Here is a 25,787-nt window from a genome sequence, read left to right on the forward strand (position 1 = left end):
TATTTGAATCTGTTTTTCTACAATTAAATCAGAATGTAAATTTGTAAGACTAGCATTGATAAAGAATTTCAAAAAAAAATAAAAATTATATAACTGCACACAGAAAATAAGCCTCACTCCAATATATGGAAACTGTAAAGCCCTGATTATTGCTAAAAGTTTTCTCCCATATCTACAAATACGGGAATGTAAATATGCTAACTAATTATACTTTTCAAATATTGGAGGGTGGAAAATCACTAACCAGTGTTAACAGTGGGTCTCAAAATACAGTACCTGTAACTGAAACTATATGGAAATGGTTAGCTATGATTTGTCCTGAACTATTTGTTCTTTTATTCTGTTGAATCAGAGTACTATACTCTGCTATGTATTATGGAAATTTCAACTGTAATTTTTCCACATAGGCAGTTATTACCACTTTTCATAAAGGTGTTACATTACTATGACCAACAGACAAGATTAAGGCAATTTTGGGTTCAAGATATAAGATACAATCAAGATGTTATGTAAATGCTGGCCCTTTATTGTATTCACTGTACATTGCACACTGCAGTCACTATAGTAAAACAGTAATAATGACAGCTGTAAAGATATTCTTTCCACAAAAGTGGATAAAAATTATGGTAATACTATGCCATAAAGTAGTAGGAATGATGTGAGAAGTTAAGACTTAAGTATGAGCACCTTAGCCGTGAAATTGATAAATAAATGAAAATGGACAATACCTTCCTAAACTACACGCATGAGCAAAATCAAGTACTTAAATATGCTCTTCTCTTACCTGAAAGATTTCCATCCGTTTCATCTGTCTGGAGACTAGCAACGCTGGTGGAATCCATTCCTTGCTGGAGGTCCAAGATTTTCCTTCGTAGTTGTTCTATATCACTCTCTTTACTATCCAGCTGCATCTGTAGCTCATTCCTGTATGTAGATTCTTCTGCTAGTTGCTGTATTTATATACACATACACAGTTACCTTGATACCAAAAATACGGTAGCAAAGTATTTTAAAAACAAAACTCATTAGACTTTGAAAAAATGTAGTAAACACTTTTGATAGAATTAACATAAGTTATTGTAATAGAAATGTTCCTGAAGTCTAGGAAAAATGTTAAATATCAAAGATATAGATGAAGTAGAAAATTTGAATAGAAATTTTAGTAGAATATTTGTTAGAGAAGACCACTGCCTACCAGAGAAAAACTATGTATAAATCGTATACTACACAATATTCAGTTTTCATGATGTACCAGCAGCTTCCATGGTTAAGAATTTACAAAGGGGAAATGAATGAGAACAAGGACAGCTACACACTTTCCAAGTTCTCCACCTCACTAATATTCTGTAGACTAGTACATCTGGAAAAACTAAATGCTTTTCTCAAGTGGACTAGGAGCTTAACATTTTTCCTGTGCAGAAAACTTCATAATGTGACCAAAATTAAGATTATTTTACCGCTTGCATTTCATTGACCTCCCTTTGGTATTTCACTACCATCTGATTGAATTTCTCTTTTTCTTGATTAAGCTCTAATTGTAGCTTTCGGTTTTCCTTATCTTTCTTCCTCAAATCTTGCATGCTTGCTTTCTTTCTGTCTATTTTAAAATCTTTCCGATTCATTATCTCAGCCAGTTTATTGACAGCCTGTAAAGAAAAACAGAAGATCAGTAAGAAAAATTACACATGCAAGGAAGTTTCATACAAATCTTCCAAGTTCATCTTGTTAAAGGTTTAGATCAAAGACTTGCATATTTTTGCTAAGAATAGTGGAGGTATACTTCAATAAATCATTACGATCAATTCGAAAACCAAAAATGTGTCCTCATGGATACACTAAAATGTGTAACTCAGTTACTGAATTTATCAAACTGATGCCCGTTTCAAATAGCAAAAACACAAACAAGAGCTGAAAAAACCCTCCTCCTCCAATCCAACTTCTCCAGTCATCTCCATCTGTCTTTAAAAAGGTTTCCCAAAATTACAGAAACGGTCAGTACAGTGAAGTAGAACTTTTCTGTTGCCCCCACAAAATACATCACCAACATAAATGGTCCTTATTCATGTTAGAAGTAATACTGAAAAGTACTCAGCATCAACTTTCTTTCAGCTGTAAATACCAACACATATTATACATCATGATTAATATAAATTTAATCTCAAGCTCTAAGAGTTAGTGGCACAAAAAATGAATGAGAATATATCTGATATGCAATGTCTTATTAATTTATTCAACTATATAGAAAGTTTTACCTGTGTCTTCAGAGTTCTCTCAGTGTTGATACTCTTCTCATAATGCATTCTAATATTATTGATTTCTTCCTCCTTTTTTATTTTGTATTCTGTTAAAGTAATATTCAACTTTGAGATTTTAGGACAAGGTAAGAAATTCTAAACTTAATCAATTCTATAATAGTACCATTCTATTTCTCCATATTCCTATTACGTTATCTAAAGTGCAAAATACAGTTTGCAGTGACAGATATTACTGCCTTACTGCTACTGTAGTAACAGAAAATTACCTGAAGAATATCTTAGAAAGGCACCAAGATGAACTACTACAAACAACATGCATGTGCTTGTTTCCTGTTAAGTTTGTTGCTCCACTCCCTTGGTATTTGCTCTACCAAAAATGTTTCTGCCATACCAAAAACATTAAGCGAATAGCCACACGGAATAGGACTGATATCTGGACCCACATTCAGCACAGATTCTGAAGTGAGGCATAATGAAAGTATGGAAGAAAAGACTTCTTTTAAGCCAAGAATGACTTTGTTATGTTACCTTTCCAACCCATCCACCCACACCAGTTACTCAATTGTATCAGTCTTTGTATCACACCTCCAATCTCCTGATTTGTTTCCAAAATTTCTGTAAGTATGCATTTCACTGATAAGGATTTCTCCACAAAAACTACAAGCAGTTAAAGAATAATTTTCAAATACTTATAAAGTAACAAACTTCATAAACTAAAAAACACCAAGCAACTGAAAACTGCTTTCTCGCCCTCTCCCTGACAAATCCCTGCTATTACCAAAACACAGAACAAAGGGAAAACATTCGTGTATGCCTTTCTTCCTACATAGATTTGCAAAAACACTGGCAGCACAACTGATAAGGCCTTTGCTCTCATAGTCAACATATATTAAAATATGCAGTCTGATTATATATTCTATATATTCTTATATAGACCGAATGCACAAAATTAAAATGCAAATCCACTGATACGAACAAGATCTTAATTCTGAATTCAAGCGACATCTTAAGGGAGCTGAAATATCGATGCTGCCTTACAGTACATACTGGAGATGGAAACAAACGCTTCATTAAGTACATTTTATGCAATATGAAATGAGTCCTTAACAACTTTCACGCACTCAAGTGCATGGCTGGCAGAAAGGGGTAGACAGACAGTATGTGGAAGAGCTGTACTGAACAGGCATTCCTCCAATGCCTGCAGGAACTTCTGTGCTAACTTGCTTTAAAAACTGAGGGAAGCAAGCCTTGAACATCACTTTTTCCTGCCCACCAAAGCTGTGATTTTAATCGTTTGCCAACAGTAAAGGTAGTACATGGGAATAGAATGTAAAAATAGTGGCAATTTACATGGAATTTCAAGATGAAAGCAGTGACTTATTTTTCCATCAAGCTATTTCACCATTATGAAAGACATACAGGACTGTCCTTTCAAATTTCCCGTTTTCATCTTGCCACATGCTTCCAGTTCATTTGTGCTTCATAACAAGTGTTTTAAAACTCCAAAGATGACATACCTTCCTCCTGCTTCCTAATTTTTTCACTGATCTCTGAATTTTCTTTTGTTATTAAATCAACGTCCTTGGTTAATGTGTTATTAGTTTCTTCGAGCTAGATGAAAAACAAGCAAATTTTAAAATAAAGAACTTTCAATAAATAATAAAAATATTTATAATGCTATTATTTTAAATACACTTAATCTGTAACAGTCTTCTACTTGGAATGTCTTCCTCTGAGTACATCCAAAAAATCTGCTTATCGTTCAAAACTGAATTTAAAAAAAAAACTTCTAATCTGTCTTGATTTACCAGAAGGATAAAAATATCACTGTCCCAGAAAACATTTTTAAAATGATCTTTGCAGAACTGACAACACTGTAGTGTATAATCATAAATCCAAGCAAAGTTAGATAGATTGCAGTTATTGAATGTGACAGTTCAAGATTTTGTGGGACTTTGGAAAAAAATAGTACCAGGGGTTCTTTTAAGGAAATAGTTCATTAACAGGAAAAACCTCAAGACTTCCAAGTACTGGTTGTTTTTTTTCATTTGTTTTTTAAGGACTAAATAATTTTGCAATAAGATTCTGTAACACACTACACAAATTTACAAGACTTTAAAAATATATTGGGCAATTACAAGAAATGACTGGAAAAGGCTTAATAACTAATTACAGACATTGGCTTGATTTTCAGTCTAGCTTCACCTCAGATTTTCATCTGAGTCTACATTTGTTTGAGAGTTCAGATGGTGGACACTTAAAACAGTTAAATCCCAACTGAGTTCAAACCTAAGATACTGAAATAATCATCAGTTATGCCCACAAGACCTTACAAATTAAAAGATAAATTTCCCTTTCCAGCTGGAGGATATGTAGAGATATCAATTAGCAGAATAATTTACCCTTCTTATGATGCTGTCCTTATCAGTCATTTCTTGCCTATGTCTTGATGCTGCTTTTTTGCTTTCCTGACTCAGTTCAAAATACTGTTCTTCAAGGAGAGCTCGTGCCAACTGTTCTGACTCAGCTTTGGTTTCAGCTAAATCCAGCTGTGTAGTGAGTGTTTCTCTGTAAAAAGAATGAGATTTTGCTTTTCCTATGCAAAATATTCCATATTTTCAGGAAAAAGTGAACAAACCCAGATTATATCATCCAGTTAGCTGTCATTATCTTAGTTTCCTAAGAAAAACAAGATTAAGACCACACACTGTATACTTGTTATATTGTGATGGACCACACAAGCTACAACAGTAAGCTTACTATAATTCAATTCAAATTTCAATCATCCATGAAACACCAACCCTTCAGAAACCAAGTGTCAAGTTCTCCTGCCTTTAAGGAATAAAAAAGTAAAACTGGGTAAAGTTTCTGAACATATATAGTGGTTCTATGTCTATGCAAGTCTTTGCAGAAAGAGTTGCAAATTTTATCTACAGCTTGAGAGGCAGTTCAGCATACAAGCCAAACTTTCTTGCTCTTGCTTGGAGTAAGCTCTTTTATTTGCTTGCAAAGAAGTCCACGTAAAGCACAGTAGCCAGTCTAGCACCTGTGAGTCAAATGTACCCAGCAACATGCGACATGGCTCACAGCATGGGGAAGGAAATAGAGGTGGCAACACATTACTGCAGTATGGGCTCTTAAGTCCTTCTTGCACAGCAAAATAAAATGTGCTTTATGCCATGAAGTACATATTGCCATGGAACTCACTGATTTGATACATCTGTAGCAGATACAGGCCTCTACTGTAAAAGTTAACTGTTGAAGTATACTTGAATTTTGTCACAATTCCCACAAATTTATACAAGTGAAAAACATTTGTAATGAAAACAAGATTATGGTGAACAGTGACGGAATCAAATAGAAGGTATCTATAAAAATAACTGATAGTAAGAAAAGAAAAGCAAACAAACCAGAGAATAGTAGGAAGTCTTCTTCCTTTCCCTGTTTTGTTTGCTTTTTAACTTGGATACTGTTCTTGACAACTTTGTGTAGATAGGTATTCTCCTATCATATTTATTACCACATCATTACTTTCTCCCTTTCTCTGCTGACCAAAATACACCAAACACTAACAAACTTCTCCCTTTAGATTGTTTTGCAGTGCTGATGCTCAAGTGCAACAGGAGACCTGTATTTTCAAGAAATTCTGACTTGTGAGTAAGGCTAAATCTCCTTCTTCAGAACAAGTATAAATTAATGAATCGGAAAAACAAACTCAGAAGAATTATTTCCTTATTTCCTAACTTAAAAATCAGTACACCACTATTAACAAAATATTGGATTTACATAACTAGTTTGGTTGTAAGCAACTACAGTATATTAAACTTAGAATTCAAAGGATTTTCATTATCTTTTTCTCAAATTATTGTATTGGCTCTAGAAATATACAAAATATTTACCAGGATGGTACAATCAAATCAAAAAAGATGGTTTTTTTTTACAAGCAAAAGGACAACTACAACAGACTGGAATACTTTTTCAAAATTTTACAACTTCTACATATGAATCAAGTTCAAGCAAATACAAATAGCCGTATCTGTCTCTGTCAGCACAGGCAACATCCTGTGTATTTGCCATATTGCAAGGTGTTACAGAACAGCCCTGAAGCCTGTTTGGGGTTGAAAGAATTTAACATTTTACATCTGATTCAAAATCTTCATGAGCATGACCACTCTACGGAAAACTTAAGTCTATTTAAAAAACACAATGGGCATACTTTTCGTTTTGCAATTCCTGCATTTTTCTTTGAGTTTCTTTATTCTTTTCATCAATTTCCTCTTTCAGTTCCTTAACCTGAGTTTTGTAAAGTGTCTGCAAAAGAAAGCAGAAAAAGAGAGAATCATTATTCAAGTTCCATACTAAAATTTATGGGTTTGGTGCTTGGTTGGTTTTAATCTGTCAAACCAATGTATGCCAGTACTGTCTTTAATGGAATTTCCTCCTCCTTGCCTGCCCAATACACTCTTTACCAGTAGCCTTTCTGCTGGGACATGATCTGACCAGGTTAGTTTTCAGTTTTCTAGTCTGGTTTTCTACACAATTATACAAACACAGCCACCCACAAAAGGGAAGGAAGGCACCGGGGAACAACTGGGCGGGTCTCTTGGGAACAACAGGATCAAACTGCATCACCTTTTAGCATCCGTCTCAAAATCTAAGTCAAACTAAAGCTTAGTACTGTTCTATGCTTCCATCTGTTGTATTTTTTTTTGTATCTATGCATCTTTTCTCTTAGACTGGAAGAATTTCTTGTGTACAGACTGACTTTGTATTAATAACTGATTCAACAGAAGTCTTATCAATACGAATAACTTATGTTCCTAATCACTGTATTAACACCACCACTAATTCTGTACATTCAAATTTTATCTTCTACAATAAAGTACTTCTTCTAAGTTTTCAGACTGGATTATGAATGTCTCTTGTGCAGACTACATGCTTGTGAAAAAAGAAAACTGAAAATGACACACGACACACTGAATCTCCTTGTTGGGAGACTTATGGAGAAATGCACAAAAACCTTTAACATATAATAAAATTATAATGACATGTACTATAGTAAATGCTTTTTTTTTTTTTTTCCCCTCTCTCTTTACCTCCAAGGAAGAACTGAATTTAAAGAGTATTTCCCAAAGTGCAATGTATCTGTGTGTATTCACAAATGTATTTAAAGTTCAGGCCTTATAGAGGATGTCATGCTACTTCTCTATTCACAGAAATAGAACACATCACACTAAATCCATAAAATACACATCTTGGCTACATGGGGTACAGAATAAGGCTCTTCTGTACTCTTCAGGGACTTGGGTGCAGAGAATCTTTTTAGAAGGATGAGGAGTAAGTGCAGAATGGTACTGGATCCATGGTTCTTAAATAGGTAGATCAATCACGTGGAATATATTACAGTACATATGGAGATTTTGAACTCTCTACAAAGTTTGCACTTATGTCAGAAAAAGACCTCTTTTCCAAGGTTAAGATATCAACTACTCCAATAAATAGTTCAGATGATTGAGCTATTCATCTTAACATATTGAATTTGACAATCAAACAACTAAAAGGCAGCAGATCAAACAGACCTTCTGTAACATTATACTTATGTTCTCTAATTTATTGTTCATTTTTTGTTTCAAGCACAATTTTGTGAATTGATGTCTTACGCCACATTATTCTGATTTCCATTTAAAAATGTAAATATGCAAAACTATTCAACTGTTCAATGATTCCATGTCAAAATGTAACATTCAAGATTCTTAGTGATCCTTACCGAAAAATACTGCTCAGCTTCAAGCTGATCCTGAAGCTCACGCATTTGACCTTCATTTCCTCTGTACTGTCTTTGAAAGAATAAAAAAGGAAACAGTGTAAAAAGTCAGCTACAACAAATGACAAAAGCTGTTTCTAACAAAAACAGCATCCCACAATGATTTTATATTTATACACACATTATTTCCAAGACCTACAGTTTGCTTTATCCTAAAATTCTGACTTAATTACATTCTTCATTCTACCCTGATGATTGTTTTAGTTATGTAATTTAGAAGAAAAGAAGTACTCTAAACAGAGAAATGCTGGGCTATATTTTCAGCTGAAGGAAGCTATGATAGAAGCATGATTAATAAAAAATGTTGTCAGTCAAATTAAGAAAAAGAATCAGGTAGTTAAAGAGGATAAGGATGTTGACTCCCATGCAGTAAAACCACAAGTCCCAGGTGGTATCAGTAAGTAGCATCACATTCAATCCACAAAGAAGTCAAATTTCAAACAAAATGGCATCTATGCTGTGATGTGAACAATGAGCCAAGGACTGTTCCAAAGCATAGCTCAAAACAAGACTACTCCAACACTGAAGGCTACATATAGAAATTATAATGTACAGCTAAAAATATTTTTAGTTTAAGAAGAAATGCCTATGCACCAGACAACTATTTTCATGAATAAAAACAAGCAAAACAATGTACGTATAACTAAGCAACATTTTGCATTTTACTTCAGATTTTTACTTACTTTGCAAGTTGAGCCAACTCAACTTCCAGTAATCTCTTTGCTTCCAATAACGTATTGATTTCCTGTTTCAGTTGCTTCTCAGAACCCTTCAAGTTATCTGCTTCAAAAGCTTGTGCCTTTAATTCATTCTGTGCCATTACTCTCTTATTCGTCTCTTGCTCTAGCTGAAATGTCAGATTCTTTACCTAAATGAGAAGTTATTTCAGTTTAGGAGCGCTTGCTGAATAGCTAATTGCATGGAGTTGAAAGTTTCATTTATGGATTACTTGTTAAACACTATTGCCTAGATGCTACATATTGTACAATGTATGAAAATATTCTTAAATCTCCAAACATTTCAGTACAACAATCTTACAGAAAGCTTCTGCCCTTGCAGAACATAATGGTACAACACCGTCTATACTTTGCCTATACTTCGTTTATTTCAAAGGCCCAAATGTATTTTATTGATCTTATCTTAAAAGCAACAATGGAAGAAACCCAAGTTGTCTGCTGAAAGGTCCTGCAAACCACCCTGTGGACTTCAGATCTTAATAATTTCTCACCCTAGAAAACACCGCAGCCTAACCAAGTGGCTATATGAAATATATAGCTATATAGCCTAACCAAGTAGCTATATGAAAACTCATTTACATGAGTCACAAAGAAAGGTGTTACCACAACCCTTCCCAGTGGTCTGTAAAGAAAAATTAGGGATCAAACTCTTACTAATATTACCTAGTTTTCACATTCGGTGGTCTAATTGCCCTTCCCTGAACAAATACTTTTCTTGGGAATGCAAACCCAGAACTGCAAACCATCCAAGCCAGACAAACTACATAGTCAAAAATCAAAAGCAAACAAAAAATTGCATTATATTAAGGACTCAAACACGTACAGCACCCAAGAGCAGAAATTACCTACCACCCAACTACAGTCTTCAGTTCTACCAAGACACGCATTAGAAAAGAGCTCAGTGTAAGTGAATTTATTTTCTATTTCTTAATGCAACTATTATTTCTTATTTATACAGAAAATTCATAGCAAAAATTCTACTTACTTCATCTTCTAGTCTTTCCTTTTGCTCAAGAAGGTGTTCCAGTTTCTGCTGAGATTGCTTCAGGTCAAAGTCTAGCATGGAACACTGTTTTTCAGCCTGAACTATTCGATTCTCTGCCTTTTCTCTTGCTGCCCTTTCTTCCTTTACTTTTTTTTCCATTTCTAAACGGGATTAAGGGAAGAAAAACAATGAAAATGAATATGTAGCATCTGCAAGAATCTCTTTTTAAACAGTCTTACATTTATATTTATAAACAGTCTTACACCCTAACATTTTTCTGACCTTCTTGTTCAGCTATTTAAGTTCTTCAGCTGTTAGATGAACTGACTACAGAATAAAAGCTTCCTGGCATTGTAGCAAGAAACATTTTAAAAGAAGTATTAATTCCAATTTGCAATCAAAGCATTGGAATATTATCATGACAACTGAAAAATAAACAGTGAAAAAAATCCAAAATTCAGTTTCTTGAAGTAATCACTAAGAAATGTTACAGACAAAGTTTCATTTCCATGAATGGATAGTAGAGGGAAAGAAAAGAAATGTTATCTTAGCTTTCTGAAAAGTTATGAAATCCACATGCAGATACCAATGACCTTCACAAATAAAACCTTATATATTCAACTGAGTTATCAGGACACCTCTTTGATTCATGGATGTTTACCTATAAAAGAAACTTCACCATTTCAGACAACCCTTGTAGAAAAATCAGTATTTTTAATGCGGTTACATAGTTGTGAATGCCCCAAGACATCTCTGTCTTGATAATACATTCTTTCAATTCCATTTAACATTAGCCAGAATTATAGGATTCAATAACATTTTAGAAGCCTATGAAGGTTCTGAATTGCAAAAGCAGTAAGCAATTCAAAACATTATGAAATTGTATTGTAGAGGTATCGTGTGAGAGAAAATCATTTAAAATTGTAGTTTTCACTACGTTTCATAATTTTGATACGCATTTTCTTTATATTAGGAATTAAACACTTGCATAAGAGTACCACATTAATTGATCGTGTGGTTTAAGGTATCATAATTAAAATACTGTTTATTATGTATTTATCCAAAATTTCCAAGAAAATACTTACCACACATTGCAACTGATTTTGCCTCTTCTATTGACTGATGTTTGTCAGTTAACCGAGCTTTAGTCACTTTGTGTTCATTTACTTCCTGTTCTAACCGGTCTTGTAATGACTTGAGTTTGTAGTTCAAATCTATCTCTAAATTATTCTTTTCCTAAAGATAAGAAAAATGTTACCAGGTTTCTATAATAATTCTGTAATGCCTTGAAGGAATATTTCCCCCCTTCCCTTTTTTAGTGTTAACTTCCTGTTATGAAGAAATTCTCAATGTTATTTTCCACTTTTATAAGGAAGGCTAAGAGACAAAATCTGTATTCAGTGCTCTGGAGAAAACTCCACTAGTTTTTATTTCTATTCTATAAATTCAGAAGATAATGAAAACTTCTCAATTTGTGTAATTAGTAGTCACCTAAATTGGAAATATAACTATGCCATTGACAACACTAGAGCACAAAGGTTTTTTTATTACTGTCACCTGGATGCAATTATGTTATTTCACTGCTGGTAGCCCTGGCCATTAACAGTAACTCACAAAACTAGCACAACAGATGAGCACTGAGAGACAGGACTTGCCTTTGGATCACCACTTCATGTATTTCCAAATGAGAAAGATAACTTCTTGCACCTTCCCTAACCTTCCAGAGATGATCGTCTCTCTCTGGTTTATTTGGATAGGATACACAACACTGCAAATCTTTACCTGACCTCAAAACACAGAACACAGGATTTCCTTCTATTCTTTTTCATTTGAATCTCTATCTTGGAGCAGGGACCAGAGATGTTAGGGGAACATGCTGCTGCCATTCTTTAGGAAGGTAAAAATTGAAATGGCTCAGCTCCACAGTTGATTAAAAAGGTCTCGCACTGATCCAGCCAAATAAAAATCAAGTAAGAACCAGTGAGATATATATTTTTTTTTCATTTCAACTCATAGGTTTTTAGGAGGCAAGTCTCCGCAGCAGTGGTCAGGCAGGCAGAACAAAAATTACTTGCTATTTGCAAAGCTCTGGATCCTGGATTGTATAGTGAATGACAAACACGAATTTTACTCCCAAAGCTACAAGAACTATCTGAGGACCTACAAGACCTTACCCTCCTGATGAGATCATGAATCAGCACTATATAGTTCATCATTTTAACACAGAACTGATTTGGACCCAAGACATAAACCTAGCAACGTCTATTACTGCTATTTGAAAATACAGTCAAAGATGTCAACAAACATTAGCCTCAACATCACCTTACCATACCTTTTCTGAATGATTAAGCATATCCTGTGCTTGTTTTCTTTCTGCTTCCACTCTTTCAAGATTATTTTTAAGGTTTTTTACTTCTTCTTGTAAAGTTGTAATCCGAACTGTCAAAAAATGAAATATCATTCAGTATTTATTACTAGACTTAAATCAATAATCTTATGACAGCCTTTATTGATTCTGGGACTGTAAAATATTCTCACACTCAATTTTCATATACGCAAATGCTATACGTTGTAAAGCAAACTGATCTTTTTAGCTACACCATTAGAAATGGTTCACAGAAAACAAATCACATGCAAAACCTGGTACCTGCCTTCCATCACTCCCAATATCTAGTATGAAAACTTCTTTCCATTAATGCAAATTCTGCTGTGCTATGGAAAAAACACCTTCTCTAATGTTAACTCCACTAATGTGTAAAATAAAATGCATCACACAGAGGCAATCTCAAATGGATATACAGGTGCTAATGAAATATATATTCACCTAACTGACTTGAGCATTCTTCCCTGAATAGATGAACAAATTAATTATCCAGTGTCTACCAAGAAACCCTGTCAGGTATCAGATGCTTATATTAAATATTAAGTAATAGTATATATTTCTAGACTGAAAAGTTTGTACTAATTCCTTTAAAATAAAGAAAAACTTGCAAAAATATTTTGATTACTCTATATTACACTTAATACCGTAGACACAGTAACTAGAGTACAAAAATATAGTTATCAATTCATTTATGTCTGTCTATATTGCAGAATGCTTCACTTCTGGCAATACAAAAGAAACCGCAGGAGAAGGAAGAAGAAAAAGTCCTCCTGAATCTTAGTCTTTCTGCATTCGAGATATGCTTTTAAAGTCAGCTGTATGAGTGTTTGAAATACATAAAGCTATTCGGAAGAACCTCTCTTTTGGGCAGACTGTTGAGTTGAATGTGGTCAAAAAAACACATTTCAAAGTGCACAGAAGTCTTCTCATGCCATTTTGTACCTCCGGCTTACATTTAACGACAGGCTGGACCAAACTACACTCCATATCAGAGGAACTATACACTGACTAAACTGAAATTAATTTACTATACTTGATGCATAGTAAACAGGCAACTTGATTCTTGATAGTTCTTACTTTGTGCCAAACAATGTAAAGTTGACCTTAAAAAACAAACACACCCAAAAGCCCTCAACACCTCTCTCCAGTCTATACCAATAAGCAAAAGATAGTGCCTCATGGGCAATGATTCTCAGTACTGCTGACAGATGATTTAGAACAGCAAGTTAAGGTGCAGTATCCATTAGCATAGTCATAATAGTCATGAACTAACATATCTGAATAGTTTCTAGTACTAAGAATCATAAGTATAAATGGTAAAGTGTTCCAAGTACCCAGATCCGTATCCCTTACTGTGTTTTTCATCTTAATTACAAAATCACATAGAAGCATCACAGAAAGAAAACAAATGCAATTTAAGAACAAAGTAGCATTTTCCAAAAACACAAGAGGAGACAGAACTGGGTTACATCAACTTGGCTGCTGCACCACAGTGGTATAACACAGTGTTGTGTCTTCTCTAGCACTACCAGCTTTTCATATTTTGTGCCACAGGTCTCAGAATTTTAGATAGGGCAGCCCTATAGACTTCAGCGGCTTCCTACAGCAAACTCTTTGATTCTGACACCCCCTCTCCCAAGAGCCCCTCAGACACAACCACATCCTCAGGAATTATTTTACTAAGTCACACTCATTTTGCAGATTGGCTTTTCCTCTCTTCATGTCTTTTATAAACACGCTTACTTGTTAATTTTCTTTTTATAGCAAAGTAGAAAAAGAGAAAATTTACCCTGTAGCTCTCCAATCATTTCAGATCCATGACTTTTGTCCCGTCGTTCTGATTCCAATGCTGCTTGCAGTTGGTAGTAATCCTTCTCCACCTGCAGTTTTGCACCTTCTAGGACTCTGCACCTTTCCTGCAGTTCTCTATTCAGTGATTCTACCTGACTTAATGACTTGCTCATTTCTGTGTTACCCTTTCTCAGTCTCGCTGCTGTATCAGATTCTGTCCTTAGCAAGTCATTGGCTTCTTCTAGCTGTTGGGGGAAAAAAAAAAAAAGATTCTCAAATATAAAAATGATTTATTGGAACCAGTTTTATTATATCTGAATGCACAATACTGCTTCTGAGACATAAGAAATAATGAAAGCAATGAATGGAAAGAACGTACCTGTTTTTGTAATTGTGTTATCTTCTCATTTGTAATTTGTGAATGCTGGTTGATTTTTTTCAAGTCTTCCATTTGATCTTTTAGTGTGGACACTGAAAAGAAATTATATCATTAACACAACAGATTAAAAAAATCTTTAGTTTTTATATAAATATATTCAAAGTCTTGGCATATAAGTCCTTTGTTGACTTTTTTCTTATGTACGTTTTTAGATCAAATTCTGTGCCTGCTGAATAACACACTGTAGAGAAGACAGAATAAGACAAAGACGTGTTCTTGTTAAAACTCAAATAAAAATAAACTCAAATTTGTGCTCATTATTTGAGGAGATACCTTTTAAAGTTCTGTAACACTTAAGATGCTAACATAATAAATTATTCCCAAAAAAACAAACCATATACCTCATCAGTTTCAATGTGACAACATGGCATACCTTCATTTTCCACATTCCGCCTCCTCTCATTCTCTTGTTCAATTTTTCTTTGGTAGTCATTTATCTTATGCTGCAGTACCATCTTTTCCTTCTCAATTTGAGACACTGTTGTTTCTAAGTTCTTTCTTTGATTTCCCTAAAATTAAAAGCATTGGCATTTTCTATTTACATTTTAATGAATGATCCCTAAACCAGTATCTCTGCAACTAATTAGCTAAGGGCACTGATGCATGATTTCCAGTGAATGAGTTTCTGTGTCTCCCTTTAAAAAACTTTCAGAAAAGATGACTTTTTTCTTTAAACTTCTACATTACAAATATACCAAATTACTGAAGTAGTTTTTGTTAACATGGTATTTAAGTAACCATTAAATAGTATTAAGAGATGACATAAGGACTCAATAGAAAATCACCTGTACATTAGATTTTAGAAAAACTCATTTTGATAAACTCCAGAAAAACTGCAATGAACAAGATTAAGTATAATGTTTAGCAGAGGAAACAATTTAAATCTGTGCAACATGCAGAAGCAAAAAGATTTGAAAAATGTGTGCGAATAAAAAGGTGCATCTTCCAATGCTATGTATTGAAATGTGATCATTTGGTCTCAAATTTGTAGTGAGAACAATTTGTGTTTGTTTTTTTTTTTTTAGCATGGAAGAAATATCTTAAATTGTGATAGTACTATCGATATTCTTTACCCAACTAAGAAGGCTTCAATGAGGAAAAACAGTTACCTCTTCATCCAGTTCTTTCATTATTATGTCTAGCTTTATGTTTGAAGATCTAAAAAGAAAAGAAAACCATTTAAGTAAAACGAGGATATAGTTATACATGACAAGTGTTTTTCTAGTTAAATAATTTGCGCCCATTACCAAAGGGCTACATTTTAACTAATTCTCTTTTGTAGTAAGCATTTAAAAATCAAAGAAAACATTCTAATTTCATTGGAAATAGTTTGTAAAATACAGTAAGTATTTATAAACTTTGTTGCAGATTATATATGCAAAACTTTAGGTACCACATTTTGTCCCTAAATCTGAAAGGTAAAAACAGTGCATGTACACAACAGGCTATCATTAAAATTAGAATATCCTGATGAACTGCTAAAAACGTCCTCTACTTTTGAGCTTCCCAAATAGCTAAAATGGTTAATACAATAGTATACAGCTCACTACTATGTATAAAAACATTTAAATAGTATTATTCAAAAGGTTCTGTTGAAACAATGTATTAGAACACAGTAGTACAGGCAGAGGAAAGTTAAGTGCATAGTAAAACCTCCAGTTAACCAGCAAAACACATTAATACAATGATTGTTTTTGCAGCTACTTATCTCTCTTCAGAGAGGTAACAGGGGACATAGACAACATTACCTGGCAGGTACAATACGCAGTTATAGCAATATATCCTACCTAACTACAGTAAACAGCACGATGTATCAGAGAACAGCGTTGTGCTCTGACATCTTCAGTAGTGCTGCAGGAAGTACTGTGGTTACTGAATGTATTTCAAGAAACATATGCCCTACTTACAGAAAGCAATCAAAGCATGTGAATGGTGAAGTTGTGGCATAAGTAAGGGACAGGGTCTCGGTCTAAATTCCCACTGGATCATCTTGGCTACCAGTTCCTACCCAAACAGCTCATACAATTACACACTAGGGTCCTAATTCTAGCCTTAGCTCTTCCCGTGTCCTATACCTAAGTGTTGCCTCTTTTTGTTTGTTTGTTTTGTTTTCAGGCCATCAGAAAAAGACTTCAAAAGGAGAAGCTAACTGAAAGAATTTAGTTGGCATGAATCTGAGTAAAAATTTTTGATCATCAGAAAAAAATGTTTCTACTATTTGTTCATAACTGTAGCTGCAAGAAATGGGCAAATTCCCACATAGCTACTTTAACATTGCAGAAACAAGCCTTTAGAAAAAATCGTTGGTTTTATCTATCGGCCACAGGAAGGAAAATAAATGGGGTTCTGTAATTACTCCAATTACCATATATTTAGAAACCAGAGAGTCAACTTTAATAGTCCAATATATGCAGTATATATAGTATTTTACATCTCTCAAAGATCAGCCTTACCAATGCATACCTTGGCCCATTAAAAAAAATAAACCTAAATTCAGAGATATCAGGCAAACTTAAATATGCAAGTGTTCAGAAAAAGCATTACATGGATGGTACTGAAAACAAAGGATTTCCTTAATGCTATATTCAAGAAAACCACTTTAAAACAATATTTGAATGAATTAAACCTCTGCCTGGAGCTTCTTTGGAGAACTATAGCACAATTCTTAATGTTATTCTGGTAATCCCTAAAGCAGTAATACAGAACTCAAGTGCTAGACGTATTTAAAATATATAAACAATTAAAGTTCAAAGTCTCACCTGCACTTTTGCTCCATTTCATCTTTCAACTGCATTTCATTATGTAGTTGTTCTTCCAACTCGTAGATCATTTTCTGCATATTTTCCAGCTTTAAATATATATTTGTACATGAAAGAACATGCATTAAATTGATGAACTTCAAAATAGTATTCCAGAATATTCAGTGCTACTTATGTTGTATCACAGCCTACTTCTATCTAAGCACTATATTTTTAGCTGATTCCCCTCCCCTAAAAATCTAAGGGAGTTAGTTACAAGAAAGAACTTATTATTACACAGTTATATCATTTGCACAGATAAAACGTTAAGGTTGCGCATAGTTCCATCAAAATTCATGGGGCTAGGCTAGGTTTTTAAGTATTTTCAGAATTAGACAAGAGGTATTACTGCAAATTATAAAGAAGCATTTTATTAGCATTAAAAGTGCTCTTTTTCTAGCATGAGCTATCGAATATATTTTACAAAGCATCTTCAAGTTCTCAGTTCAGGAAGCAGAATCAGGCGTGTCAATTATTAGCAATGGGGGAAAATGCTCTTAACCTCCATTTAGTCAGGGAGAACTTTTACAGCTAGCATTGTACTAAGGTTTGAAAGGAGTAACAGGCTCCAGATGTTAATACAGAATGGTACTATGTGGCATTTACTGTTTGCCAGCAAGATAAATTCACAAGTTCATTCTTTCCATGCAGTCTCAAAATATCCACCTTCTACTGGATGTCTGTGCACAGTAATTTCACTCCAACAACAGCAAAATCCTCAGTAAACAACAAGATAGTATCGACTTTGAGGAAGCTCATTAAGTCAAGCCTGTGCTGATTCACTCTTCTAAAACTTCCCCACTTATCTGGTAAGGACTGCAGCCTTATTTAGCTTTCCCACATTTCCCTCAGCATCCTTAGAAGAATGTAGAGGAGAATTACAGTCCTAACCTAGATTCTCTTCAAAGCAATATATGCAAGTGGTTCTGACACTTTGTTGTCTTGTTCCTTGTTCTAACTTCAAAAACTCTGACAATTGCCTGACTCACTTTGCACAATCATCCCAGGAAAAGGAGCAACAAAACAGTTCCTCCTATGTCCACCTCTTCCTCTTTTTCCCCCATAAAGTACATTTACAAGAACTAAAAGTGATCATGAAGAGGAGAAATTATGCTCGTCTTCATTCTTTCTTGATAGCAACAGTAAGTGGTCTCAAAAAGGACTATCCTGTGTTCAGTCTTAAACTAGAATTTCAGTTTGGAGACACGTTATAGCATGCTTTATCCATATTAAATGGAAAACCTATAGCTGAGATTGGTTTTGCCTGCTTCCAGGTAGGCACTGCCCTTAATCCCCACTTTCAATCTCTGCTCCTTCCAGTTCCAAGGAAGGAGCATCATGGTGCTCCCAAGAACCGGAGATCCTTTCTCACTTCTTCCTTTTCCTTTCTTCCATACTCTTAAGCTGCTCTCAAGTTTGCAGAGGAAGAACACAGACATAGCAACTGGGGACTAACCACAAATTTTATATGTTTACTATTCCTTACTCTATGTATTTAACACTACCTACCAGAAAGCCTTGGAAGAACAAGGAAATACTGCAAAGACTTCTCAGCACTTGCATTAATTACTGGTGTAACATACAACATAACACCATTTGGAAGAGACAACAGTTGTAGTCAAAAACCACAGAGACTGCTACTAAAGCAAACACTGAGGAAAAAGGAAGGACAGCGAGTACACAACACATTTATCCCATTGGTACAAACCACTGAGAAATGAAGCACAACTATTTAAAGGCTCGCTCTCACTTTAGTAAAAAGGGATCACATGTAATGCACAGAAATAAAGGATCAAGAAGTTTCAACATAATTGCTCTTCCCTTTCCTGGTTACTCATTTCACAGCCCCTTCCAGACAGACTGCATAAAGGAATTAAATGGGATGGACGAGGAACAGGTCTGAGAAGACATCTGGCAACTGAAGTGTTCCTGTACTGGATCCTACTGTTTCGGACCCTCCATTGCTTCCTCTTGCTTCTTTCTCTCTCTCAATACTTTTATAGTGCTGTACCCCAAGGGGCCTACCTAAGCTTGCTGAGCAGTCAAATGACATTGATGCAAGACAACAGGCTTCCAGAGAAGTTTTGCACAATTGGGTATCAATAACCTAAACAATACCTTACGAAAATCCTGAGTCACAGTTAACACAGAATAAAAGCATTCCTGCATGTTTTGGTCTGACTACAGTGTAGAAGCCAAGCAAAATCCTTCTGAAGCTGCCATACTTTGTTGTTGTTGTTGTTAAACCACACCATTTTGCATCTGGTTCTGCACCCTGAACAACGAGAAAACCTGAAGACCCAGTTCAGAAGAATCTGTTGATCTCCTCCTTAATATCTGAACTGCTCAGAGGAGTTTAGGGTAGCACTAAAAGAAAATAACCAGATCTTCAAAGAGGCCTGATATTCAGTTAAAGGACACTGAATTCCATTCTTCTCCAACTTCAAGGTCTAGTTCTGTGAAGTTTTACACTCTTGCAAAACCCAACGAATTTCTTGGAAATTTCTGGCACTCAGTCCCTCCCAAAAGAACCTCAGTAACAAGCCAAAATACAGAGTAGATAACATTGTGTTATATTTCCAGAACTAATTAATTTGCTAACCATGTGTCAACATTACCGTTTTCATTGCAGCATGTAATGAAAGGAAAAACAGCTGAGAAAAACTGGGAGATAAAAATACTCTGTAATAAAGACTTAACATTCATTTAAACCTATTACCCATATCCTTCCACAGCTTCCCCTCCCCAAACTGTTAAAAATCAGAAGACATTCAAATACCCCTAGCAATACTGACAGGGCTGTAGGGTTCTTTAAGCACGTGCAGGTGCCATGCCAGGTAACCCACTAGTTCTGACAAGTCCACTTAATAGCTACCTTCAAAGTCAACCAAACGCCAGCACATAGCTTTAAATATTTGCAAATATTTCCAAGCCTAGCTCTGTTTTTAATTTTGCCATACCAACAGCCATGTACTGATGAAGAAAACAAAATTTATGGAAGACATCAACTTACATAAATAAATCAAAACAATTCAGTGCTTAATAAATTCAGTTAGCCCAATAAAATACGTAAGTAGTTCCCCTGCCCTTTACAAGTTTTCCTTGGGTAATACCATACACCACTAAAACATTTATATTATGAGTTTAAGAGAAAAAGGAACATGCATCAACATCTGCTTCTCTTTGACTCTAAATGGAAAACATAATAGAACAAGATACCAACAAAGTAAATCAATCAAAGCTAAAAAGACATCTTTTAGAGTTCATTATTGTTTTTGACTGTGTTTTCTACTGGAAAGAAAGCCAATTTGAAAAATATTAAAGCAGTCTAAGGAAATTATCTTAATTTACACCTGAACTTACACAGAATCCAAGCACACCTTATTTCTAACGTATCAGCTTACCTTCCTGGTAACCTGATTGCCAAGATGCTTAGGAAGCATTAACTGAAAGAGCTTCTGAACTTTCCTGCGAGCTTGTTAGGTGAACTGCTATACAAATGCAGCTTCTCAGTGCCCTGAATCCCAAAAGATTGTGGGGCACCCTTGGGAAGGAGCAGAACACCTAAGCTTGGATATTTTATTTGGAAAAAATAAAATTAAAAAAAAGAATTCCCACACTGCCATATTGTCTGCCACCTCCCACTTGGCTCACAGGGAACTCAGAAACCTTAGCTCCAGCTCCACTAATGAAACAATGGGCTGCTGGAAAGCCCAGGCTTCCTTCCTATTACACTCATGGCTAGATTTGATGATCACCACAAAGCCAGTGTACACCTGGGATAGATATGGCACTCTGAAAACATTGCACAAACTCTTAGATATTTATAAAGATAAAAACTGAGAATCCTGTTTCACAAGAGGAGTACGCAGTGTCAGCTACTTTATTCCAATTTGTGAAAACTTATGTTTTAGGAAAAACTGAAATTCGGTCTTTTCAACAACTTTGGTAGCCAAGACATACTAAATACTTTAATTTTATTTACTGATCTCCCATATTTCAAACACTAAAGCAGTTTGAGACATCTAAAATTCAAAGAATTTATACTCATATATGCAACAGATTCTTTTCAAGGATACAATAAAACTGAAAACCAGTGAGACATACCACACTTTTATCCACATTGGAGCCTGTTCTGTTGTCATTGGAATTTTCTGCAGAGACAGATAAATACCTGTAACAACATTAAAAGTTATTTTAAGAGTTGTTTAAAAGCAAGGTTATGAAAAAAACAGAATATAATCATGATAAAAATAAAACCCTCAGATTTTTGCTCCAAAGTGTGGATAACCAAATAGTAACAATCAGATTTTTCACTTCTGTACATATTACATTTCAATATTTGAGCACATTTACTTGAAATAAACACAATTAATTGTAAAAATTGTCTTCAAGCGTAAGGTGGTAAGTTGCAGAAGACGACCTCTTGAAAAAAGGATTTCTGCCAAGTATTAACACAACCACTTTTCTTTTTTTTTTTTTTTTTTTTTAAATAACCATTAAAAATCTTTGCTTTCCATGGTTACAACACTCTCATTGGCTTGCATCCCATAAATATTTATTCAGGCACTTATGAAACAAGTAGAAATGAAGCAAACTCTGCAGAGATTGTGTGTGTGTATGTAGCTTCCAAAGTTACCAGGAGTTCCACACACAGTTTGTCCTGAAGTGAGAGTTATTTTACATAACTGTTCTCTAAAAATACCACAAATTTCTATTTGTCATGACTCTAAAAGTCATGTAAATAAATAAAAGTGACTGCCTGAGAATTCCTTCAGTATTTGGTGTGATATTCTTGGCCTGATAACTGATCTAGAGAGACATGAAGGGTTCCTAACCCATCGGATTATCTTAGGAAGAAATCTCCAACACGTGAGCTGAGGAAGACGGATGCATCCCATCTTTTCTTTCACATGAACAAAAACCTCCAAAATAAAAGCTGAAGGCACCCTGCAAAACCCAGGTCAAATTAAAAATCTAAACAGCTTACAGACAATCAAGTGAAAAAGAAAAACATTACAGTTCCCTATAGAGAAAGGAGTTGGTCTCAAGTACAATAATAAACCACAATATTTTCTAGTTTGCAATCAGTGAGATCACAGCTGTTGAAGATACCCTATCCTAAAAGACTGTAAGACTTCCTTTAGTGACAGAAGTCACATCATGTTCCTACATCCCCACTGCTTTAAACTCTACAGCATACTTGAAGCATGACAAACATCAAAGGAGATGGAAGACATTTGAATTTTTTCCTAAATACTCAATTGAATATATTGCAGCATAAAAAGGGAATCAAAATTAGGACTAAAGATTTAGCAAGTGCAAATGGCCATTTCAGACTTTTCAAGACCGTTGCACCAGAGTATTATGGGATCAAAATCAGTTCTCGAACAGCATTTTCGTTCCAGTAAGTGTACAAAGTAATTATAGTATTTAGTAGACTTCTTCCACAACAGCTAAATAAAGTCTATGTTCTCTGAATTCCTGGTACTATCCCCACCCCAAGAATTAAAAGGGGAGAGAAGAATTTCTGTTATTAACAAGCTTCAGTATGCTCCTTCACCTTCTTGATAACACATTCCAAAGTTTACCTGAAAGGCAAAAATTAAGACTTTTTATTATAGACTAAAATCAGAACAATAAGTAAAATTCTTGGACTGCTGAACTCACACAAACTGTCTGCAAAGCTTGCAAGTCCCTCTATTCCTTACTATGCAGAAAGCAATAACAAATCCAGCTCTTTGCAGAGATGGAAATAATTTCACCACAGGCTTGGAAAAGTGGTTCCTCTTCTATCCAATAATGGATAGCAGATTTATTTCCTTTAAGGCTTTCCTATCCTGAAATACTATTAAAACAAACATCTACGGGTCTCTATCTGACATGGTCTACTAGAAGACTTAGATCATTTTCAGCATGACTGACATACACAACAATTAAAAGTATCTCTCAAAGAAAAAGTTAAAGATTTTTGAATGTAGATAGAGCTATCGACAGTGCCTACATTAATAAAAACTGTTAAAGTGTGAATCAATGCAATTTCAACTGATGTCATTTAAAGTTTCCTAAGCAACAGTGAAAACAGTAAAGCATCACAATCTCACTGCAGCTGATGAGTACTTTGAAAAAAGAAGAATTTATCACAGGTGACGGCCAAGTAGAAAATAGAGTATTTCTAGTAAGCCAGAGAGAAACTAAGACAAGGTTTAATTTATCACATGCCTACGGTGATGTGAAGTGTGGAATCCTTGTATAAAATTCCCAAACTGTGATTTGCAATGAAATAAAGTGACATTCACATCCCCACTTCACGACTACATGGATACTTCATTGCTCTGTAGGCAGCTCTGCCTAGAAACCACAACAGCAAATTTTTCTTACTCAGTTTCTGCCACACCATGGTGTAACATGCTTAATACAGAACAAAACATTCACAAAATCAGTGCAATATTTTAAGGTACTGATGACTAGTAGTACTGGCTATCAAAGTGTCAAGAAAGTGTAATTTATTAGGATTCTGACTCATAAGTAAGAATCTGTAAAGACTTATATTTACATAAGAGTCAGACAGGAGTCTTGACAAGAGAATATACCATCAGTTTGCTTTGTCTGTACATACCGACGGTTGCTGTAATAAGTAAATCCTACAAATGGAAGCTGGTTGCCCACAAATGCTTTTGGTATGGGAAATGTTTCTTCTTCTCCTTTGTCTTCTTCCAGATCATCGAAATTACTAGTGTCTATGTCACTACTTAAGTCAGGCACAACTGGTGCTACAGCTGGAAAAAAAAAAAGGAGAATAATTATATGCTAGTTATCATTTTATAACTCAAGTGACACAACCAAGAGTTTTTTGGGTATTTTTCTTTGGTGTCTAAGAAATATCATTCCATTCTGCAGTGTAACTAAGATTTTAAATTTCATTAAAAAGAAATATAGCAGTTCGTTCACTAACATGATACGTAAAGTAAGGCAAATCACTGTCTCTGAGAAAGGTATTATACTTACTGTCTCTTAGAGTTTCCCAAGCCCATTGATCATTTTTGAAGAAAAGGTGCCGTTTAATTTCTTCTACTCCATTGCGCCCTAGTCTCACTTCCCTGTAAAGAGTTTTTTGGTTTCAGTATAGTATGTAAGATTACATAAATCATTCCAAAGGAAAGACAAATCATAAGGCGCATCTAACAACAAAAGGGAAAAAAACAAACTCTCAAACGAAGGCATGAAATAGGTATACCTCAAAACTCTCAGATGACGACAACTACAGCAGCACAGCATGTATATTTCAGAACACAATCTGTTTTTAAGACTTGCCTATAAGAACTCCTGCTGCTACTCTTTCCACCGTCATGGACTGGCTAGGCAGCTGTCAGGCAGAAGCTAGATTCGACTCTTACTAGGAGTTTATGCTGTTGCTTGAATCCCATGAAGCTCAGCAAACGCAACAGCCCCCCTCCACCTTTGCACCCCAGGTCTCAAGCAAAAGTTGCAAAGGTTATATTAGTAAGCAGTGTGGGTGCAACTAGAGTGCACCCACAAAGGGGAACAAACCTAACACCCACATTTCACACAGCCTTTCTCAGGGTTGTCTCTACCCTGATCGTGTGGGCTGAACGCCCACTAGGAGCTGGGATTGCATTAGGGGCACTCCTGAAATGCACCATTCGCTTTAGTTTTGTCCCAAAGGAATCCAAGCCCCTCACACTCTGCACCATAAACCAATGTAACAATAGCTGATACTTAGGAGTAACACTTCACATTCAAACTAAATTTATAAGCACTCATCCTAGCACCATTTCCCTTCCCCCAATATACATCATACTACCACAGAGAACAGCAGCAAACACAAGACTCCTCTCCCAAGTTCTGGGACTGGACAATACTAATCTGACAATACCACCTGTCCAGTCTGCAGTATCTACTGCTTCAGGTTAAACAAAACTGATTCAGAGTAGACAATGTGACTTAAAACCCTAAGCAACCAAAGTTCTAAAGAGTTATTGACTAAATTTAAGACAGCCTTGCCATACTTTAAGCAAGAGGCTAACACTTTCTCACATTTTTGTAGCTGATAGACAGATAAAACCCAACTCCTATAAAGGAGAACATTCAACTAACAGAAGTGCATTCAGAGCGCGTACACTTATCTACAGTAGCACCTAAACAGGAACAGAGTTATGCTGCATTCATGCCAATACTATCAAAGTCCCACTTCTGTTCAGCAGTTTAGAAACCCCCATAAAATATATATAGATACACATGTACACACACACACACACAGACATGTTCTTTCAACATGAGAAGTTTTCTTAATGAGGATTCACTTTCATTTTGAATAAGGTTTAAATCTCACCTATCAGTTAAAAAGGCACAAATAAGGTTTTTCGCCTCTTTAGAGATATCATTGTCATCAGGGAAGGTAAGGGAGTTCTTATGGTTCATAATCTTGCTGTATGTTCCAACCAAAGAATCTGCATAAAAAGGTGTATCACCTGAAAAAGCAGCAATGCAAAAAATTAAAAAGTAGATCAGAAGTACTGTAGATTTGGTTTATAACATTTGAATTATGCATGCA

The 25,787-nt window shown here is 35.1% G+C and overlaps 1 protein-coding gene across 3 annotated transcripts in view; it reads right to left on the minus strand.

The window, feature by feature from the left end:
- Nucleotides 1-25,787, minus strand: part of ROCK1 (Rho associated coiled-coil containing protein kinase 1) — a 90,081-nt gene that overhangs the window by 22,191 nt on the left and 42,103 nt on the right. For all 3 annotated transcript variants that reach the window (XM_048057877.2, XM_048057878.2, XM_066992830.1), the window contains 20 exons: nt 25,566-25,704; nt 24,221-24,312; nt 23,832-23,991; nt 21,320-21,386; nt 17,174-17,262; nt 15,524-15,572; nt 14,788-14,923; nt 14,355-14,446; nt 13,974-14,220; nt 12,134-12,240; nt 10,887-11,037; nt 9,802-9,962; nt 8,763-8,947; nt 8,023-8,092; nt 6,472-6,566; nt 4,658-4,823; nt 3,773-3,866; nt 2,253-2,341; nt 1,458-1,646; nt 785-950 (listed from right to left, as the gene is read on the minus strand). In XM_048057877.2, coding sequence (XP_047913834.1) covers nt 785-950; nt 1,458-1,646; nt 2,253-2,341; nt 3,773-3,866; nt 4,658-4,823; nt 6,472-6,566; nt 8,023-8,092; nt 8,763-8,947; nt 9,802-9,962; nt 10,887-11,037; nt 12,134-12,240; nt 13,974-14,220; nt 14,355-14,446; nt 14,788-14,923; nt 15,524-15,572; nt 17,174-17,262; nt 21,320-21,386; nt 23,832-23,991; nt 24,221-24,312; nt 25,566-25,704 — 2,544 coding nt within the window. The remainder of the gene's footprint in view (nt 1-784; nt 951-1,457; nt 1,647-2,252; nt 2,342-3,772; nt 3,867-4,657; nt 4,824-6,471; nt 6,567-8,022; nt 8,093-8,762; nt 8,948-9,801; nt 9,963-10,886; nt 11,038-12,133; nt 12,241-13,973; nt 14,221-14,354; nt 14,447-14,787; nt 14,924-15,523; nt 15,573-17,173; nt 17,263-21,319; nt 21,387-23,831; nt 23,992-24,220; nt 24,313-25,565; nt 25,705-25,787) is intronic.

The sequence above is a fragment of the Anser cygnoides genome, chromosome 2 (genome assembly GCF_040182565.1).
Source record: "Anser cygnoides isolate HZ-2024a breed goose chromosome 2, Taihu_goose_T2T_genome, whole genome shotgun sequence".
In the NCBI taxonomy this organism is placed as follows: domain Eukaryota; kingdom Metazoa; phylum Chordata; class Aves; order Anseriformes; family Anatidae; genus Anser; species Anser cygnoides.